Source organism: Antechinus flavipes, chromosome 2 (assembly GCF_016432865.1).
Source record: "Antechinus flavipes isolate AdamAnt ecotype Samford, QLD, Australia chromosome 2, AdamAnt_v2, whole genome shotgun sequence".
In the NCBI taxonomy this organism is placed as follows: Eukaryota; Metazoa; Chordata; class Mammalia; order Dasyuromorphia; family Dasyuridae; genus Antechinus; species Antechinus flavipes.
Genome location: NC_067399.1, coordinates 515,132,618 through 515,151,193, shown reverse-complemented (window position 1 = coordinate 515,151,193; position 18,576 = coordinate 515,132,618). Strand labels below are relative to the sequence as shown.

Sequence of the window (18,576 nt, the reverse complement as noted above, 5' to 3'; positions counted from 1 at the left end):
CTATCCTCCCAGTCACACAGGCTCAAAGTGTAGGTGTCCTCCTTGTCTCCTCGCCCTTACCCAAGACCTGTTGATTCTGCCATCTCTTCCCATCTCAGACCCTGCCATCCCCTGGTGCCGGTCCTGGGCACCTTGCTGGGGTAAGACACGGACCATAGCCATAGCCTGCTGATGCTCCTCCTGGCCCCAAGTCTTCCACCGTTCCCATCCCCTCTCCACCCGGCTGCCTTCCTAAAAAGCGATCCTGGCCGCGTCACTCCTCCCCACCCATTAGTACACTCCAGTGGGCTCCCTATCACCTCGAGGAGCAAATATAAAATTCCATTTGATATTGAAAGCCCTTTCTACCTTTCCAGTTCTCTTGTACATTACATTTTTCTATATACTCTGTGAGCCAGTGATACTGACCTCCTTGTTCTTATTTCTTGCACAAGATGTTTTATTTCCTAACTTAGACATTTTCACCGGCTGTCTGCCCATTCCTGCAATTACCTTCCTCCATCTCTGCTTTCTGGCTTCCCTCATGTCGGGCTAAAATCCCTTCAACAAGAAGCCTTTCTTGATTCTCCTTCACTCTAATCCTTCCTTATTCTGATTATATTTAATTTATCCCATATGTAGCTTCTTAATTCACAGCTGTTTGCATACTGACTCCCCTATTTGGTTGTGAGCTCCTTTAGAACAAGAACTGTCTCTTGCCTTTTTAAAAAACCCCTAGCAATTTACACAGAACAGAAACTTTATTGACTAATTGCCTCTTACAGAAGACCTGCATACCCATCTTTGCTTCTAAAACTTATCTTGCTCATCTAAGTAGACCTTCCCACCTTGGTCTTTATTGGACTGTACAGGTCAAGGGCTTCTGGGAATAGAAACATGAGAAGTGATTGGGGTGAGGGGAAGGTGTGACCAGGAAGAGAATCCATGTTTTCTAATACCCCCAAAACAAGATCAAGGGTTCCTAACCCTTTTGTATGTGTCTCTTTTGGTGTCCACTGAAGCCTATAGGCCCTTCTCTAATTTTTTTTTCCTAATGTTTTTAAATGCACAAAAATAAAATAGAACTACAAAGGAACCCACTTCTATTAAAATACAATGATCAAAATATTTTAAAAGTTTCAAGTTAATTAAACATCTGATATCTCTCCTCCTTGGGATCCAGGTTAAAAACCCCTGGTTTAAGTGATAAGATGCTTTCTTTAATGACTCTGCAATGACCATACTGATATATCAGTCTCCCAATAATTCAGATAATTTCATTTTCAACAAAACTTTATTCAAAAATTTAGTGAATCTAAAGTTATTTTTAGGGCTTAGAATTGAAGGGTGCTCTGAATTTAAGCTGTTAGGATTTTTCAGGCACTTTCCCTCTTTGACCCAAGCATAGTGATACAACTCACAGAAGGCACCAACATGAACTAGAAGGACATACAATGAACAGCATGCCCCTCAAAAGTTAAAGGAAAGGAAGACGAAGACCAGTGTAACAGATGCCAAGGGGACAGAACACTTCCCCTTATACAAGTCCAATTTTCTGTAGGTTTCGGACAAAGGCCTGCTCCATCTGTGCCAGGAAGAGCAGACATCAGTGAGTCAATTCTTCATTCATTCTGGAAGAATCCCCCCCTCATCCCAGAGACTCCAGCCAATCCCAGATAATGATTCTACCTGGACTGTGATGAGATTCTTATGAGTATATCCAGAACCAGAGTGCTCATCCAAAAAATTCAGGGTCACCTGGAACTCAGGGGGTGGGGCCAGGCCCTTGTGGTATCGAGATAAGTCTAAAGGAGAGAGAGAAAGAAATTTGGGAGAGGAAGCAGTGGAGAACAAGAGGGTGAGAAGGTGTGGGAGAAGAGTAAAATCATGCAAGGAGAAAAAGGAGATAAAGACAAAAGGAAAGAAAATAAGGAAGGAAAAGAGAGGAGATGATGGGCAGGAATCAGAGGAAGGAAAATACACAGAACAAGAGGCAACATGACCCCCTATTCACCCAGAGTCTCACAGGAATGATGTCTAGACTGGGGAAGAAGCAGGGGAACGAAGGAACTCAGGATGGCAGGAGTCACAGACCCAGGGGCTCAGGACAACCGCAGCATTGATAACAGGGAAAGAGCAGGATTCTAAAAATTGGGACACTCCCAAGATGAGGAGGTAGTGGTTAGGGTCCTTGAGGTAAGGCTGGGTTGGAGTGGAACAGTCCTCACCTTGGAAGAATTTGGCAGGATTAAACACTTCTACGCATATTTTGTCCTGTAGCAGATGGGGTCCAGGCCCAGATGGAGTGCAGGGCCCAGTCCAGGAAATGGGGATGGTACAGAGGCGCTGCACGAAGAGACCACGGGCATTGCTAGCTACTAAGATTCCACGATCAAAGAGGTTCAGGAGGTGCTCTGTGGACACCTGGAGGGTTGAATCAGAAAGTACACTGGCAGAAGGGAGCACCACTTGCTCCATGGTACTCTGGGATCCTGAAGATTTGGCTACAAGTCGGAAGTCAGGACTATTCACCTCAGTCTTTCCGACCAAATGTCCACCGTAGTGAAAGGTGAGCAAAAGGGAGTAATCTAGAGAGAGGGGAAAAAAAGATACATCACACTAAACAACACACTAGGGCACTAAAATTGAAAAAGATTACCTAGTCTAACCTCCTCATTTTATAGTAAGGAAGGCTGAAGAGGTTCAGTAATTTGACCATTTGTTCATTCAAGAAACTTATAAAATGCCAATAATAACTTCAAATTCTACAGCATTTTGGATAAAATACCAATAATAACTTCAAATTCTACAGCATTTTGGAGTTGGATAAGTACTCAGCTATCCTCAAACACATACCTTGTGCAGAATAGTGCATTAGAAACTTTGGGTGGAAAAAGCTTAGCTAGGACATGTTCTTTGCTCTCATAGTCTTTGGGGAGATGAGACACAAATATATAAAAGTATAATATATAGTTCTGGGTTATAAGTGCATTAGAAAGATGCAAAATGCTAAGTGGTCAGAAGGGGAAAAACTTTACCTACTGGGGAAGGAAGAAGGATTTCCTTGAAGATATGGCATCTGAATTGGGTTTTAATAGATAGGCAGGAACTCTTAGCACAGGGGCTAAGAGATAGTGGGACTTAGGAGGAAATACCACAAACAAAGAACCAAGTTGGTAGAGCATGAGGCAGAATATTCCCTGTTGGCCAGAGAATAGACTACAAGGAAGAGAGAGAGATGTTTAGTAAGTCTGGAAGTGGGGTGTGTCAGACTGTGGAAGGAGTGAGATGAATACCCAGCCCTGAAATGTAAACTTTACTTAGTTCAGCAAAGAACGATTGAAGATCTCAAGAATGCCTGTTCTGGTCAAGATATGAAGAAAAGGGTTGGAAGAAGGAGGCAGAGTCAGGGAAACTTATCAGAAGCCTATTGCATATGTTCATATGGATGGTAATGAGGAATAGTAGCAGTTGGAATAAGAAGATAACAGATGTGAGAGAGGCCGTCAAAGTGGAGTCAACAGCACTTGGCAAATGATTAGATATAGAAGCTGAGAGGGAGAGGAAAGTAAAAAATAATCCCAATAAAGTGATACCAAAATAGAGTAGTTGAGATAGAAAATGAGTGTGTGCAGAATAAAGAAAACTTTAGTTTTAGACATGCTGAGTGTGGAATTTAAAACACCAGTGGGATATTAAGGGGGAGAAGTCCAACAGGCAGAAGGATCTGGAAACTGGAATTCAGGAAAGTGAATGGGCCAAAACAGATGGCTGTATTATCTGCACTGAGAGCTTAGCTGAAGACAAGGATGAGTTGAGGACTACACTTAAGTGTGGAACCCACAAAGCCTGTAAATATGTCAAAGGGGACTGCACCATTGGAGCGGGGCAGTTCTCCAGCCCCCACAGCTGGGAAACACAGCACACTGGAGAGACTAAAGGAATGTTTTGTTAATACATATATTTATCTTACTCTTTGAAGTAAAGCTAACAAGCCCAAGGAATGACCAACATAACCCAGAGTCAGAAATATCTGTCTGAAGGTCATAAAACAAATTTACTGATGCAGATATTGCTTGAGAAAGAATATATGCTTTTCTTTAAACAACAATAACCTTGCTGTGCTTAGAAAAGATATAAATCAGAGGTAAGAGGTCAAGAGACCTTCACTGCAACTGCTTCTCAGTCTCCTTGTATCATCATCCTCTCACATGATATGATCTATTCTGCTAGTCAGAATTAGATCTCAGCAGTCACTAGCAGGTGGCTCCTGGGATAAGGGAGTAATGAAAGTGAACCAAATGGAAGTTAGGTAATCTGTGTTTCCAGTCCTAACCCTGATAGCTATATGACCTAGGACAAATCAACTCACTTTTCTTATCTTTGCTTTTCTGCTCTATCAAATTAGGGAGTAATGTTCCCTTTCATTTCTAAAATGTCCAATTCCAAGGAGCAACCAGAACACTTACCTCCTTTTACCTAGTCTTCTCTTAAGAGACCTACCTCCTATGGAAGCCCCTCCACCAGTTCTCTCAGTTCAGCTGACAACCTTGCCTTACATATCAGTAAAATATTGAGGCTATTTACAGAAAGCTTTCTCTTCTCCCAATTCCTTTTCTTGCATCACATAGATGTCTTCTGCTACTCTTTCATTCCTATCTCATCTAAAGAAATGGGACTTCTCCTTATGAAAGCAAACTTGTACAAATGATCTTATTGTTCCCATCTTCTGTAATATGTGCCCCCCTTTTTCATGCCTACTCTCATTTGCCTTCAGTCTCTTCCTATCTGCTTCCTTACTGCCTACAAACATTCCCACATCTCCCTCATTCTCAAAAAACCCTCACCTGATCCATCCATTTTCATTAGTTATTGTGCAATATTTCCTCTTCCCTTTTATGGCTAAACTTATTGAGAAGGATGTCTACAAGAGGTGTCGCCACTTCTTTTTTTATGATTCTTCTTAATTTTCCACTCTGGCTTATGACCTTATCATTCCACCCAAAACTGCTCTCTCCAAAGCTACTAATGACCTCTTAGCTGCCAAATCCAATGGTCTTTTTTCTGTCCTCTTCCTTCTTGGAAGTCTTGGCAGTCTTGGTAGGAGAAGGCACTCTCTCCTACTCGATACATCACTCTTATCTGGTTCTTCCACCATCTGACCATTCCTGTTTCCTTAACTGGGTGTTACTCCAAGTATTCAATTATTTCTCTGCAGATAACTCTCAGATTTACATGTCTAGAATTAACCTCTCTCACAACCTCCAGTCTCCTATGCTCAACATTTCTAACCTTCAACAACTCAAACTGGACATGCTGTAGATATGTAGACAACATAGTTAAAACTGAACTTGTTATCTTTTCTCCAAAACCCTCCTGTCTTCCTAACTTATTAGGAAGTAGGGTAGGGGTACCACCATCCTCCCAGTCACCAGACTTACAACCTATGTGACATCCTTAACATTTCACCCTTTTACATCCCATATCTCATCAGTTGCCAGGCCCTGTCAATTTGACTTTCATAACATTTGTCATATCCCATATACCCTTTCTTTCCTCTGGCACCACCCCTATGCTAGTCCAGCCTCTCATTATCTCGTTCCTGGACTATTTCAGTACCTGCTAGTTGGTCTTCTTGTCTCAACTCTCTCTCCAATCCAATCAATCTCCCACTCAATTGTCAAATTGATCTTCTTGAAGGAAAGATTTGCCCATGTGATCCTCCTATTCAACTTTCATAGTTGTCTATTGGTTGAATACCAAATTTAAACTTGTTTGGCTTTGGAAATCCTTCTTATCTCTCTGGTCTCCTTATATGTTATTCTCCTCCAACTACTCTCTATCTAGTATGACTAGCCACTTTACTATTCCATGCAGAAGGTACTCCATATCCAAACTCCAAGTATTTTCACTGCTTGTTCTCCATGGCAGGAACATTCTTCTCTCCTTTCTCTACCTTGTGGCTTGCCTGGCTTTTTTCAAGTCTTAGTTTATGTTCCAACTTCTGAGTGACATCTTTCCCCATTTTCCTTACTCTTAGCACCTTTCATGAAACCACCCCCAACATATCCTGAATATATCTTGTTTGCACATAGTTCTTTGCATATTATCTCCCACAGAAAATTGTGAATTCCTTGAGAGCAGGGAATGTTTTAGCACAGTATCTGAACACAGAAGGTCCTTAATAAATACTAGCTAGTCTTCTTTGTTGATTATCTCTTTCAGATCCCTTAATGTTTCTCAAGAAATTTTCCTTCTTTTTCTCAACACTCCTTCCCTGGGCATTGTTTATCACTCAGAAATTGTTCAATAAAGCAGAAAGACCTTCTCAGAAACCTCAATCAAAATCACTCAGGGAATCACTTGCTTCTGGCTTCAGAGATGTCCCAAAGGAAAGGTTAGAAGGTAGAACACAAAAGAGCTCTAAAAAAAAAAAACACAACAGATCAAAACAAGGAGAGTAGGGATGGATCATAGAAAAGAAAGGCCATGGATCTAGAGTCTACTTACCTGCATCTGAAAGGGGAAGAAACTGGAGAATTTCTGGATCATCTTATAAAGTGACATCAGTAGAATCAGCAAATATATAAGAAAAGGAGAGAAAGTTCCAGTAAGAAGGCAGGAAAAATCAACCTAAGGGCCAAGTGGAAATTTCATTAAGGTGATGGGATCAAGATTTAGGGCTAGAAGGACATTCAGAGGTCACATAACCTAGGACTCTCATTTTACAGATCATAGAGATTAATGACTTTCCAAAGATCTCTCAGGCTGTCAGGACAAAGTGTATCAGAGGAGATCAGGTGAGTTCAGGGTGGTATGGCCCTAGAAGGTCTGTCTTGGTTGGAAGGAGGAAAGGGGCAGGGAAACTACCTTCACAGGATTCAGGACTGTTGCTGTTGCTCCCAATACCAGAATCGTCCATGTGCTGAAAGCTGCTGCTGGGTCCCTCACTTGGTACCTAAGGTCAAAGAATGGCTCAATCAGTAACGAATATTCCTTCCCCCAAAACCTATGATTCAAACCTGGGCTGCCAAGCTCATGCCCTCCCTTATAGCCACCCCTTAGGACTCACCATGATCCCAGGGGAGTTCTTCAGAGAGGGCTCGATAAGAATACAACTCTGTTTATTCTCTACATTATCTTCCTCTGAGGACAATAAACTGTGGTTTCGCTTTCGCTGAAGTTTCTGGGTCCTTTGTGGGGCTGTGGAAGCCCCGAAGGAGTCAGGACCTGGAGAGAGGGTTAAGGATGGATCTGCAAAGAGCAAAAAATACCAAGATGGGAGGTCTGGGAGTGGCTCTGCAGGCCCCTTCCACCTTTCTGAGATTCGGTTTCCTCCCCTATAAGATGAACAAAGGCTATTTACATTACTCACCTCACAGGGAGTAAAGTACTTTGTAAACCTAACTGCTATAAAAAATGTAACTCTCATAATTTCCTGAAAGCTCTGTGCTGGGAAAAAGGAACCCTCCCCAGATGCTTCCCACCCACCCACCTCTTATACTGCTTCCAAGAATGGGAGCTAGGGAGCATGGAGGGCAGTAGTCACCAGGAAGAGTGCCAGGAGGCAGGAGCCGGTACACCTTGTAGGGCTCAGACCCCTCCATGTGGCCTTGCTCTGGGACCTCCTCGAACTCAGGGCTCTTGTTGAGGGCACATCGAAGGCGGGTCTTCCAAGCTGCAGGGTCTGCTTGGTCTCCTTCTCGATATTTCCCTTTGAATATTGCCCATGCCTTTAGAAGGGAGGGAGGGAATGGGTATGATCACCGCGGTCCCCATCAACTTGATAACATTTAACCATTTAACAGATCCACCCCCTTAAGTAGAACATAATCAATATGGAAAATACTCAGGCTTCCCACCACCCAATTGTCAAAAAAGGCAATTTCCAGGTGTCCCTAACACTCAGAAAAGCCTGTTTCCAGATTCTTCAGAAAAGAGAATGTCTAAGTCTTTCAGGTCTTTGGAAAGGAAGGTCTCCGTGCCCAGGTCAGGACCCTCAGTTGTGTGGGGCTTGGAAAGGGGTCTTGTACCTTGAAGAGGGCAGCATCCTGTTCTTCTCTGAAATCCTGCTTGCCTGCGTGCTTCCAGGGGATGCGGAACATGGTCTTGTCTGCATCTTCCCAGCAGACTCCTGAGAACTTCCCACTTTCCACCTGCTCCACGATCCAGTTCCGAAGTTTTCGCGTATATCTAGCCCGGCCAGATGCCATCCTGGAGGGACTAAGTGGAAACATCAGTAGAAATAAGACGAGCACACAGGGCACACAGAAGACTCTGGGACAAAAGCCTCTGAACTATTCAAAGTTTAATCGTTTGTATTTCATCAATAGAAATTATGGGAAATGGTTTTTAATCTGTTGTCCCAAACTAGGCAATTCTATTTGGGACAAAATTCATATCTGTATTTAGAATCAGGGTCTTTTCACTATTCATAGGGAAGAATCAAATAATTTTCCTTTTCTTGAATCACCATTTGTAAGCCAGAAGGACTAACTTGGCACAGTGTAGAGAAGCCTGGCTCCGAGGCTGTGGGCAAGGTCTTATTCCCCGGAGGCCTCAGTTTCTCCATTTGTAAAACGGAGGAGCCGGCTTCTGAGGTCCCTTCTTGCGTTTTTCATGAGAGCATTTCCTGGGTTGGACCTCTGCCTTCACATAGCCTGTTTCTCATTCTCAAATCACACTCGGGCCCCTCATTCTCTCCCCTTAGTTCAAACCAGGGCCTGGCAGTCCCTCAGAGACTAGGGCAGGGAAGGGTGGGGAGGGATAAGGGAGAGTGAAAAGAGGAAGAGGAGAAAGGAGGCGGGGTTACACTAGGACTGGGGACCATTAGAGGCAAGAAAAACAAAGGCTGAGGGTGTCCTCTAGTCTGAGGGCGAGCTACCCACTGGGATGGCCCTCCCTGGAGGGACCTCCCTCAGACAGAGTCCGGCTTTGCCTCTCTCCGGGCCCATCTGCCAGGCCCACTCTTCCCACCGGGATTTTCTCTGGCCTCCCTTCCTCCAGAATCAAAGTTATCTGCCCACTGACCGGACCTCTCCTGCAGAGCCCGGGTGTCCTAGGGAGAGCCGGGAGTCCGGCCTTACCTGTGCTGGCAGCTAGATGCCTTGTTTGGGTACAGCAAGGAAAACAGGCACAGCTCGGCTGCCCGACGGTGTCGCTCTCTCTCTCCTCCCCTTCCTACTGTCCCCCAGTTTCGTTTCCTTTGGGCACCTCCTTTTCCTTGAAATCACATGGGCTGAAGCTGCAGGGCACCCGGCCGCCAGCAGGGGGGGGCAACGACCTGGGAAAAGTGTCTAAGGCTGGTGGAGGCCGAGCGGCGCAGGGACAGGCTCTGGGCGTGGGCGGGAGTTCGTGGGCAGAGCAGAGCCCAGCTGCCAGGCACTGCCAGGCGCGGGCGCTTCCACGGAGATCTGGGCAGTTTGCTCCCACAGGAGCCTGAATTGTTCTGAATGAGACGGGAGGATGTGTCTTCGGCTTTTCCTGTGTCCTTCCCTCCCACCTGGGGATCTAGCACAGTGCCAGGCACGCAGCAAACCCTCGGGGTTTGGGAAAGCAGGTGGTGGGGAAGGGGGGGGCCATCAGGCATCTTCGAACGTTCTAAGCCCTGAGCGTCAGTGGGGGGTCCGGAGAGAGGTCACAGCAAAGCTCCTCCAGGTTCTCTGGCCCACCCTTCCTCTAACCCTCGGTCCCCAGATGCCCTTGGCTGGAGGAGACTAATAAGAAGGACCACCAAGGAGGCTGGGAGAGGAGACACCTTTATTGGTGCTGGAGTTTCGGTGGGAGTCTGCAGGACATGGGAACTGGTGGGGTACATAGGGGCCTTCCTGAGGGCCCCAGCCCCTGGAGATGGGATACAGAGGCCTTCCTGAGGGCCCCAGCCCCTGAAGGAGGGATACAGAGGCCTTCCTGAGGGCCCCAGCCCCAAGAGATGGGATACAGAGGCCTTCCTGAGGGCCCCAGCCCCTGGAGAGAGACACAGAGGCCTTCCTGAGGGCCCCAGCCCCAAGAGGTGGGAGACAGAGGCCTTCCTGAGGGCCCCAGCCCCTGGAGGTGGGAGACAGAGGCCTTCCTGAGGGCCCCAGCCCCTGGAGGTGGGAGACAGAGGCCTTCCTGAGGGCCCCAGCCCCTGAAGGAGGGAGACAGAGGCTTTCCTGAGGGCCCCAGCCCCTGGAGAGGGATACAGAGGCCTTCCTGAGGGCCCCAGCCCCTGGAGAGAGACACAGAGGCTTTCCTGAGGGCCCCAGCCCCTGGAGGAGGGACACAGAGGCCTTCCTGAGGGCCCCAGCCCCTGGAGAGAGAGACAGAGGCCTTCCTGAGAGCCCCAGCCCCTGGAGAGGGGGGTACAGGGACTTTCCTGAGGGCCCCAGCCCCTGGAGAAGGGGGTACAGGGACTTTCCTGAGGGCCCCAGCCTCAGCTACTTCTTCCTGCGAGGGATGTTCTGGCCCAGTGGCACCTCTTCTAGCAGCTTCTGCAAGAAGAAATGGGAAAGTGGGTTAAAACCAGATATTAAGGGATTCTAGGCTGGCCAAGAGGATCTTTGGAAGTCAAAATAGCTGAGAGCCCTCCACCATCTCTTCACCTGTAGCAATCGAGCCTGGTAGCTGGAGGCTTCCTCCCCTGCTGCCGGCTGAGGCCGGACATGCAGATAGCGCTCAGTGGCTGTCTCCAGCTCCTCCACCTCGTACAGCATTGCTGGGTCCAGTGAGTGGGCATTGATGAGGCTCACTAGGTACTCCTTATAGTGTGCCCTGAGGGGTGGGAGAAGCAGGAAAGGTATTGGGCCTACTTCTGGAACTCCTCACCATCCAGAAATCATCAGACCTTATGTGTTCTGCCCAGACTCTGTCCCCAGTAAGCACATTTCAGCTCCCATTCTTTAAGGAATCGGTGCACAAGTCTCAGTACCTTCCTAAAAGGAGCTTCTTCCCAGCCTGGTACTTACTGGCAGAGTCCAGCATACCCAGTTGGGGTCTCTTTTCCACAGGCTTCATCTTTGAGCCCACCAGGAACCTCCTTCTGTTCCATCACACGGCAGCCACCTGAGGGGACAGAAGGTCTGTCAGGAAGGTGGTTGCCCTCAAAGCATAATGGGTATATTATTCACCCAAATCCAGAGGAAGAGTAGCTCCCAACATGGGTGATGGGAATGCATTAATATCCAGAATTATCAACTCTGTCACAGAAGGAGCCCCATTAACATCTCAAATCTTCAACCTTTAGAGTAAACTTTGTGCCATTAATTTTGCATTTAATTGCATGTTGTTTTGTGAGATCTTGACTGTTAATTAAATTTCAAATCGTGCATGTTTTATTCTTTTAAAATAAAAACTCCCAAAGGACAGGGGTTTTGTTTGAATACTTCTTTGTAGTGACCACAGTGCCTAGGACAATGCCTTTTAAATAATAGAGAACTAATATCAAAGAATGAACTAATGAACAAGAAAGTTAAGGGGTTTATGGAGCCATTTCCCTCCCTACCCTCACCCTATAAGCATAGTAGAATAACCCCTATCTCTGTTCCTTCACCACAGAGAAGGCTTTCCCCTCTCAGTGAGCAACTACAACTGGAGATTGGCAGGAGTTCCAAGATGACAACCTCACTCACCTCCAGGGACTGCCCGGGTTCCGGCTGGAGGTTCTGTATTGAAAGTAATGCCATTGTCCTGGGAAGGGAAAGACAAGTGAGTTGAGCTAGCTTCCATTTCTTTCTTTAAACTATCTCCCCTAGCCTTCAAAGTGATTCATGAAGGGAATTTTTGAGACAATGGAACCCCGACACCCGACACCCTGAAATTTTTCCTGATGAGGTCCTCTCCTCCTAGTCTTAGAAGCTTCTGACCTGTAACAACTTCTGGAGACGAAGAGCATCCCAGTCTCGAAGGTAGAAGAGACAGTCTCGAGGATGATGGCCATGCAGTGATTTCTTAACCCGGCAATTAGGATCTGGACATTTCTGATAGGAACCCAAGGAGGAAAAGAAAGTAAACTGGAGAAGGTATTGGGTTCTGGCAGTCAGTAACTCCCTTCATGAGGGGTAGGGTGGTGATGGGAAACCAGAGGACCTAAAGTCAGGAGTGGGGGCAATGGGGAGAGAAGTTCAACAGCATAATAACTCCTCTACCCCTCCAACCCCACTCTCTCCATATCCTCCATCACTTCCTCCTAATGACATATCCCTCAAACCCAAGTGTGGTCTGATCCCATTCCCCATCCTCCTCCCCCTCCCACCTCACACGTACGTTCTTGGCGTAGAAGGCACTGTAGCAGCCACTGCAGAACTGATGGCGGCACTGGGTGCAGTGGAAGTGCATACATCCACCCCGGGCCAGAGCATAGGAGAACTTACACTTGGGACAATCTATGGGAACAAACAGCATCAGGAATGCAAGCTAGCAAAGCTGGCTCACAGCAAGGAATTTCTCCATTTTGACCTTTTTTGACAAGGGTAAGAATGGCAAAGGTAGATGAAAGGCTTGTGGGTAAATGATGGCAGAGAATGGTGAGTGGTTTGAGGAAGGAAGAGGCCTGTATCTTGGAGAGGAGGGACAGAGGAGGCCTTACCGATGCCATTCTCCTGCAGGTACATGGCCAAGCCCTGGGCCTGGTACTCAGGGTCATTGGCACGTTTCCAGCTCTGAAAATCTTCACAGCTCCGGCCCCGATGCTGTTCTTCCCACTATAGGAGGAAAACCAACCACTTTAGCTAGAGACTTGCAATCCCAAATAAAACTATGATCCAGTTCTTGCTCCCCAATCTTTCAAATCCCCCCCACTGTTTCAGCCCCTCTTTGACTTGTTTCCCTTTACCTGACGCTTGCAACGAACACAGAAAGTCTGGTGACACTGGGGACATGTGGCTTCCAGCTGCTCTCGTTCGTAGATGAAGCCAAAGGAACACTGGTTGGGACAGAAGGCATCATTAGCCCTTTTCCATCCTGTCAACCAGTCTTTTCCTGGTTTCCCTGTGCTCTTTGGCCATTTCCTCACCATCTCACCTGAGTGCACCACAAGAATTTGGGGTCACGCATGAGCACACGCTCCGTCAGTTTCTTGTGGAACAGCGCATAAGCATCAGGATCCAGGCTCTCTCGCAACTAGGAGAACACAAAGAGGCAGGTGGAAGGGGTCCCCAACCAGCGGGAACCCCGGACCCCCTGCGCTGCATGGGCTTCACTTTGGGGTCGCTTGGTACCTGGATGTCCAGGGTAGAGAAGTAGCTGACCAGCTGGGTCTCATCAGTCAGGTCAGGACGTCCACAGGCCGGACACACCATATCTGTGATGTGCTTCTCCTTCAGGGCAATGGTGAAGTGCTGCCGGAAGCAGTCTGGGCAGATGGTGCATTCACAGGAGGTCAGCGCCTGCATCTGGGCCATGAGGAGGGGGAGTCGTGTCAGGAGAAAATAAGCCACAGGAGAGAGAGCGAGGCTGCTAGGATCGGGTGAAGACTAGCCTCTGTACCCTGGCTAGGAAGACACCCGCTCACTGCATCTGAGGGAACGGGAGGGCACAGCAAAGGCTCCCCTGAACCAACAAATACAAAAAGTCCACTTGATGGTCTTTTAGGAGTCATGAGCTGGGCTGGAGGGAGTTTGAGGGTCTCATTTCATGGGAAAAGGTATACCAGCTGGCAGCGAGGGGCCATCCCTCAGCCAAGACTGAGGAAAGGAAGTTACCCGGTTTCGCGGAAGGGCCCAGCCACAGACAGCACATTCTTGGGCGAGCAGTCGGCGCAGGAAGGCCCGGTCAGGACTATGTCGAACTGCCTCCACCACGTCCAGCAGCTCATAGTTCCTAGGGGTCTCCTGAAGCAGGGAAAGGGCCAGCTCTGCCCGGCCCCAGCTTGGTAAAGAGTAGACTGCCAAGAGCCGCCGTATCAGACTCTGGGATGTGAAGGCACAGTAGAATATCTGTCAGGATACTCCCTCCTGGCCAGGCCTTTTCCAGGATTACAACTTTATTGCTTTTTCTGCTTTGTCATGGATTGTCTCATCGAGTACCTGCTTATCGGGCCCATCCCAGGAAGGGTTAGACTCGGGGGCCTCCCACAGGCGCTGGTGGAAGGGCTCTAGGCGCTGCCGCTGCAGCTCCGTGAGGGCTCGTCCCACATCTCCACCGTGTTGATAGAGCGCTTGCAAGGCTCCCTCCTCTCGCCCAAAGCCTAGGACTTCTAACTCCCGAACCTAGTATTTACAGTAATAAAGAAGAAAACCAAAAAACCAAAGCTCTAAATTCTAAGGGCCACCTTGATATTTCATCTTATTTTGCATATCCAGTTCAGTCAAATACTTGTTCTGACATCCTAACCCCACCCTCCACTCCAATCCCACCCCCATTCATTTATTAATATTTCCTGGTACCAAGTTACCCCCCTGGCCCCAGTTCCTCACCCTCCAACCCTGCCCCACCTTCCTGCGCCTGGCTCGAACACACTCCTCCACAGCCTCATCCAGGTTGCCATGACGATCTAGCCAGGCCCGCTTGGCTTCTTGGCAGGAGAATGCACCCAGACTGGGGTCCTGCCGCCCTGCCATCTCTGCCACCATCTCCAGCACATAGGGCAGCTCTGAGCGCAGCCACTGCAGAGGCACCTCTGTGCCCGAGTATTGTAGCGCTGAGAAGATCTCCTCTGGGCACGCACCTTCGGCTTCTCCTGCCTGGGGACACCCCCCGCCCCCCAGTGGTGGGGGGGCTTCTTTAAGACAAAGGTAAGGAAAGGCATTCTTCACCCTCCCCCCAGAAAAGAGTTCTGACTGTAGGGAATTCTAGAACCCGACCCATTCCCCACTCCACGCTCTGCTCCTCTTCCCTAAGAGGTGGTCCCCTCCTCAGACTTACTCGGATCATGGCCACCAATCGCAGCCCGTCCTCCCGCATCTTGTCCTGGCGATGCTGCTCAGGCTCTCCCCGGAGGGTGGGCAGAGGGGTGCCCAGGCGGTGTGCGGACACTGGCTTGAGGCAGGCACTGGCTCGGGCTCCCTCTCCCAGCGAGCTAGCAGGGAGCCAGGAGGGGAGTGGTGGCGTGGGGCTACTGGTCCGGTTACACATGGAACACACCCAGCCTGGGCCAGAGTTTCGGAAGGTACAGTGAACACAGTGCCAGTCACCAGCCTAGAGGAAGTAGACTGGGATAGTCATTACCCCTGAAAGGTTCACCCTTTGGAGCTACTTCCCAAGAAAAAAGACCTAAAGCTGGGCGGACAGAGAAGAAAAAATCCTGGGAACACAAGAGGGTGCAGGCAGAAAAAGGGGGTTGGAGAGAGCATCGAGGAAAGCAAAGCTCTGAGAGAGCTCCGGGCAGTCTCACTTGAGGGGAGGCTAGGATTCACATTACCTCCATCGCAGGCAGGCGGGCCCCAGTGTCTCGGACGTCCCCGAGGCTGGGGGGCTGGGCAAGCCGAGGTCGCTCACAGATGGCACAGAGCACCGTAGCAGCCTCGTTCTCATAGGTGCAGCTCTGACAGGCCCAGCGGCCCCGCTGGGGTCCACCCCCCAATCCTCCGGGCCGAGGGCTCTCCGTCCCTTGCCCTACCCCCTTGCACCCTCGGGGCCGGTCACAGGCTACACACAACACCGCTCGAGCTTCATTCAGCATGGCGCAGGCAGCACAGTGCCAAGGCGGGCGAGTGCTAGGTGGCTCTGGGGCTGGACTTGACCAAGAAGGAAGAGAGCAGTCCCCAAAGGTGGGTGGAGATGTGAGCAGGGCCCGAGGTGGGGCTAGGTTTGACAAACTGTAACAAAAACATAGAGCTATCTTAAATAACAGATAGTTAAATTCTGTACTGCTGAGCATTTTTAATTTTCTTAGCTTGTCTTCCCACTCATCCTTCCCTCAGAGGATCAATCAAGAAAAATCAATCAAGAAGGGAGGGAGCTCTTACCTAGAGCTAAGGTTGGAGGCTGGGCGATTCCCAAGCAGGGGCTGTCGAATATGATGGGCACGGGATGGGTGTCGATGGAAAAGGCAGTCACAGGCTGGGCAAAGAGCATGACCACAGGTTGGGCAATGCAGTGTGCCTGGGACAGAGCCACACAGAAAGCAAGAACCTGGTATGGTACCTGGACAAGAGAAGAATAATTACAAATTACCTTAAGAACACCATTTCCTCTGGATTATGTGTATATAATTTACATAAGCTATGAACTAGTATACGTTCCTTAATATGACTAGATTCAAGGAGTCAGTTTCATCTCTTTAATGAAAAAGAAACAAGGACTGAAAGAATTATATTTGCATATAGTGAAATTTCACAAATCTTCATCATCTTGATACTATATTTGACTGTCTCCCTCCTCCAAAAATGTAGCAGTACCTTGAGTTTGGGGAGCAGGAAGAGAATTTGAAGTGGTCTCTCTTAGTGGAGAAACTAATTCAGACAAGAGCAGCATCTGAGGAAGGAAGGGTAATGTTTAGAGGGTTCAGTGAAACTCACAGTCCTCATTTCCCTAGCTTCCTTTTCTCATCAATCTCCCCATGATACCAAGGAACCCCTTCCTCCTTACCTCACCGCCAGATCCCTCTTTTAGCAGTTGTTCTAGTGCCTTTGGCCGTGGGTGAGATTTCTGTGGGCAGAATAAATGGAGCACGATCAGAACCTCCAGCCATACTATCCCTAGGAACCTGGTCTCTATCCATTCACAGGGAAAGGGAACGAATAGAGCAGATGATCTCTCTGTATGGTTTGAGGAAGGAGGGGGAAGGAAGTGCTCCATGCTTGGGATTCAGCTGAGTTGGTATCTATAAAGTGGCTTAAGATTAGGCTAAATCCCTATTTATGAGGAAAATATCTTACCTCCAGGAGAAGGGTGAGCTCAGTTCGAAGTAATAAGACGTCCACAGTAACTGTAGCCACACGATGACCATCCGGCTCCTGTTGCCCCTCAGGGAAGCTTAAGCCATCTGGCTGCTGTTCTGTGTACCCATATAGGCGAAGAACTTCCCGGCCCCCCTGTCATGAACCCCCAGTCATTGCCTGTCTGTGAATTGCCCACTCTTGCATCTCTTTCCTCTGACACAGACCCGCATGTTGTACCTCATTACTGTTTAGAGATCCCATCGTAACTGGACAATCTCATTCCGATCCCATGAAAACCCTTTTTTTAAACTATCACACTTTTCACAGAACAGGCTATCCCTAGCACAGGTGTCGCTTCTGGGCCGCCCAAAACTTCCAGCCCAATTCCGGGTAACCTTGGCACTTAATTTCCCAGTCGCACCCTCCCTGGTCTCAACATTAGAATCTCACCTGCACGGCATCCACAGTGCTTCTGAAGACCGGGTTATTGAACTTGACCCCACGCCAATAGCGTGGTCTTTGTGGACTAAGCAGATTTCGGCCATATTTCTCTAGGATGTTCAATGCAGTGGACAGCCTGCGCAAGTACTGACTGGGCTGCAAAAGCATAGTGAAAGGACTTGATTTGGCAAAATACGAATGTCACATGTTACAGTTCCCAAGTCTCCATCCCTGTAGACTAGTTCCCTACTCCAACCCTTAATTCTTTCCTTTCCTTCTTCTGGTCTTGCACGTGTTTCTGTCCATCTTCCAAAAACTCTCTCCATCAGTCAGTCCCCCTCCAGTTCTCTCCTCTAAACACATCGCTGGTCTTTATGCTCACTCACCTCTCCTTGGGCATTGCTACAGACCAGACGGGAGGCATCCAGCCGCGGGTAGCGGGTGGAAAGGGGCAGGGAGTTGTCCAGCAGTCCAAGCAACTTCTCTGGGGAAAACGTCTGTCCGGGATCCTTGGTCAGGGCTTCCACCAGCTCTTCACGGGCAGCCAGGAAGACCCGCTCCTCTTCCTGCAGCCCCTCCCCTGACATCCTGAGGGAGGGAAGGGGAAGGCACAAGGGGGCTGGGTCAATTAGACGGGGGCGCTCCCCTGAGTCGCCAAACTTCACAGAGTTAGCCTGCCCATCTCGGAACCACCGGCCTCTGGCGGCTCTGTGGGGGCTCCGGGCGCGCAGTCCTGGCCCGGCCCGGCCCAGCCCGTCGGCCGGTCCTTCCTCCTCAGCCAACGCAGACAGGTGGGGACCCTCTTCCCCTTGTCTTGCCCTGGGCTTTCTGCCTGTGTGCCCGATCGGGGCTGCGGCCCCGGGCAGCTCCCGAGGAAGGAGACGGAGAGATTCAAAACTGCTGAGTCTGGGATGACCTGTGACCGGACACCTAGCATGCCCTGACCTCCCTCCGTCCCTCAATCCCCGAGCCGCTAGAGGATCATCCGCCCAGCTTGTCCCCACCCCCCACCCTCCGGGAGGCGATGCCTTCCTTCCCGCGCCCACCGGCTAGCCTCCTCCGGCTCCCCGGCTCACGCTGCAGCAGCGGGACGGCCGCACAACACCCTGGCCGGCTCAGTTCTCAACCGGAGGCTGCTTCCCGGGCCTCCCTCTCTCCGGGCAAGGAACAGGAAGTTCTCGGGAAAAGGGAGGGACCTCGACTGCTCCGACGGAAGCGGGCGAGGCTAAATAGGAGGAGGTGGGAAGGAGGCCCCCGGAGAGGGAAAGCGGCTGAGTGGCTGGGGGGCGTGGCCCTGAGGGAGGCGGGACTCGGCTAGGAAATGGGGGTGGCAAAAGGACGCCACGGACCGGGGTGG

At 49.3% G+C, this 18,576-nt stretch overlaps 2 protein-coding genes across 6 annotated transcripts; both read right to left on the bottom strand.

Moving 5' to 3' along the window:
• Positions 1-1,254: 1,254 nt before the first annotated feature.
• Positions 1,255-9,919, bottom strand: IRF9 (interferon regulatory factor 9). 5 transcript variants are annotated; one of them, XM_051980528.1, is made up of 9 exons: positions 9,066-9,919; positions 8,013-8,202; positions 7,475-7,712; positions 7,052-7,233; positions 6,850-6,937; positions 6,490-6,531; positions 2,208-2,567; positions 1,669-1,784; positions 1,255-1,564 (listed from the first exon to the last, which is right to left on the bottom strand). In XM_051980528.1, the coding sequence occupies exons 2-9, from the start codon at positions 8,190-8,192 to the stop codon at positions 1,517-1,519; spliced, it is 1,254 nt and encodes a 417-aa protein (XP_051836488.1). In that variant the 5' UTR covers positions 8,193-8,202; positions 9,066-9,919; the 3' UTR covers positions 1,255-1,516. The 5 variants fall into 5 exon arrangements, with proteins under 5 accessions (XP_051836488.1, XP_051836491.1, XP_051836492.1 ...); XM_051980531.1 differs by having other exon boundaries at positions 7,052-7,209; XM_051980532.1 differs by having other exon boundaries at positions 7,529-7,712.
• Positions 9,920-10,352: 433 nt separating this feature from the next.
• Positions 10,353-18,412, bottom strand: RNF31 (ring finger protein 31). The gene is made up of 22 exons (XM_051980518.1): positions 18,266-18,412; positions 17,606-17,807; positions 17,229-17,375; positions 16,776-16,931; positions 16,486-16,545; positions 16,296-16,371; positions 15,864-16,041; positions 15,317-15,713; positions 14,821-15,093; positions 14,391-14,639; positions 13,983-14,165; positions 13,659-13,865; positions 13,176-13,349; positions 12,979-13,077; positions 12,791-12,880; positions 12,545-12,659; positions 12,223-12,341; positions 11,823-11,936; positions 11,589-11,646; positions 10,926-11,022; positions 10,563-10,731; positions 10,353-10,451 (listed from the first exon to the last, which is right to left on the bottom strand). The coding sequence occupies exons 2-22, from the start codon at positions 17,804-17,806 to the stop codon at positions 10,398-10,400; spliced, it is 3,216 nt and encodes a 1,071-aa protein (XP_051836478.1). The 5' UTR covers position 17,807; positions 18,266-18,412; the 3' UTR covers positions 10,353-10,397.
• Positions 18,413-18,576: the final 164 nt, after the last annotated feature.

Bases quoted from the DNA above. Each gene is read 5' to 3' on its own strand.
- RNF31 (XM_051980518.1), bottom strand. From the start codon at position 17,806: ATGTCAGGGGAGGGGCTGCAGGAAGAGGAGCGGGTCTTCCTGGCTGCC. The intron at 16,042-16,295 runs GTACTGCTACAT...TCTCTTGTCCAG, and splicing joins TCCTGCTCCCCAAACTCAAG to GTACCATACCAGGTTCTTGC. The intron at 15,714-15,863 runs GTAAGAGCTCCC...TTTTTGTTACAG, and splicing joins GCCTCCAACCTTAGCTCTAG to TTTGTCAAACCTAGCCCCAC.
- IRF9 (XM_051980528.1), bottom strand. From the start codon at position 8,192: ATGGCATCTGGCCGGGCTAGATATACGCGAAAACTTCGGAACTGGATC. The intron at 6,938-7,051 runs GTGAGTCCTAAG...CTTTGACCTTAG, and splicing joins AGAACTCCCCTGGGATCATG to GTACCAAGTGAGGGACCCAG. The intron at 1,785-2,207 runs GTGAGGACTGTT...TCTCTCCTTTAG, and splicing joins TCCTGCCAAATTCTTCCAAG to ACTTATCTCGATACCACAAG.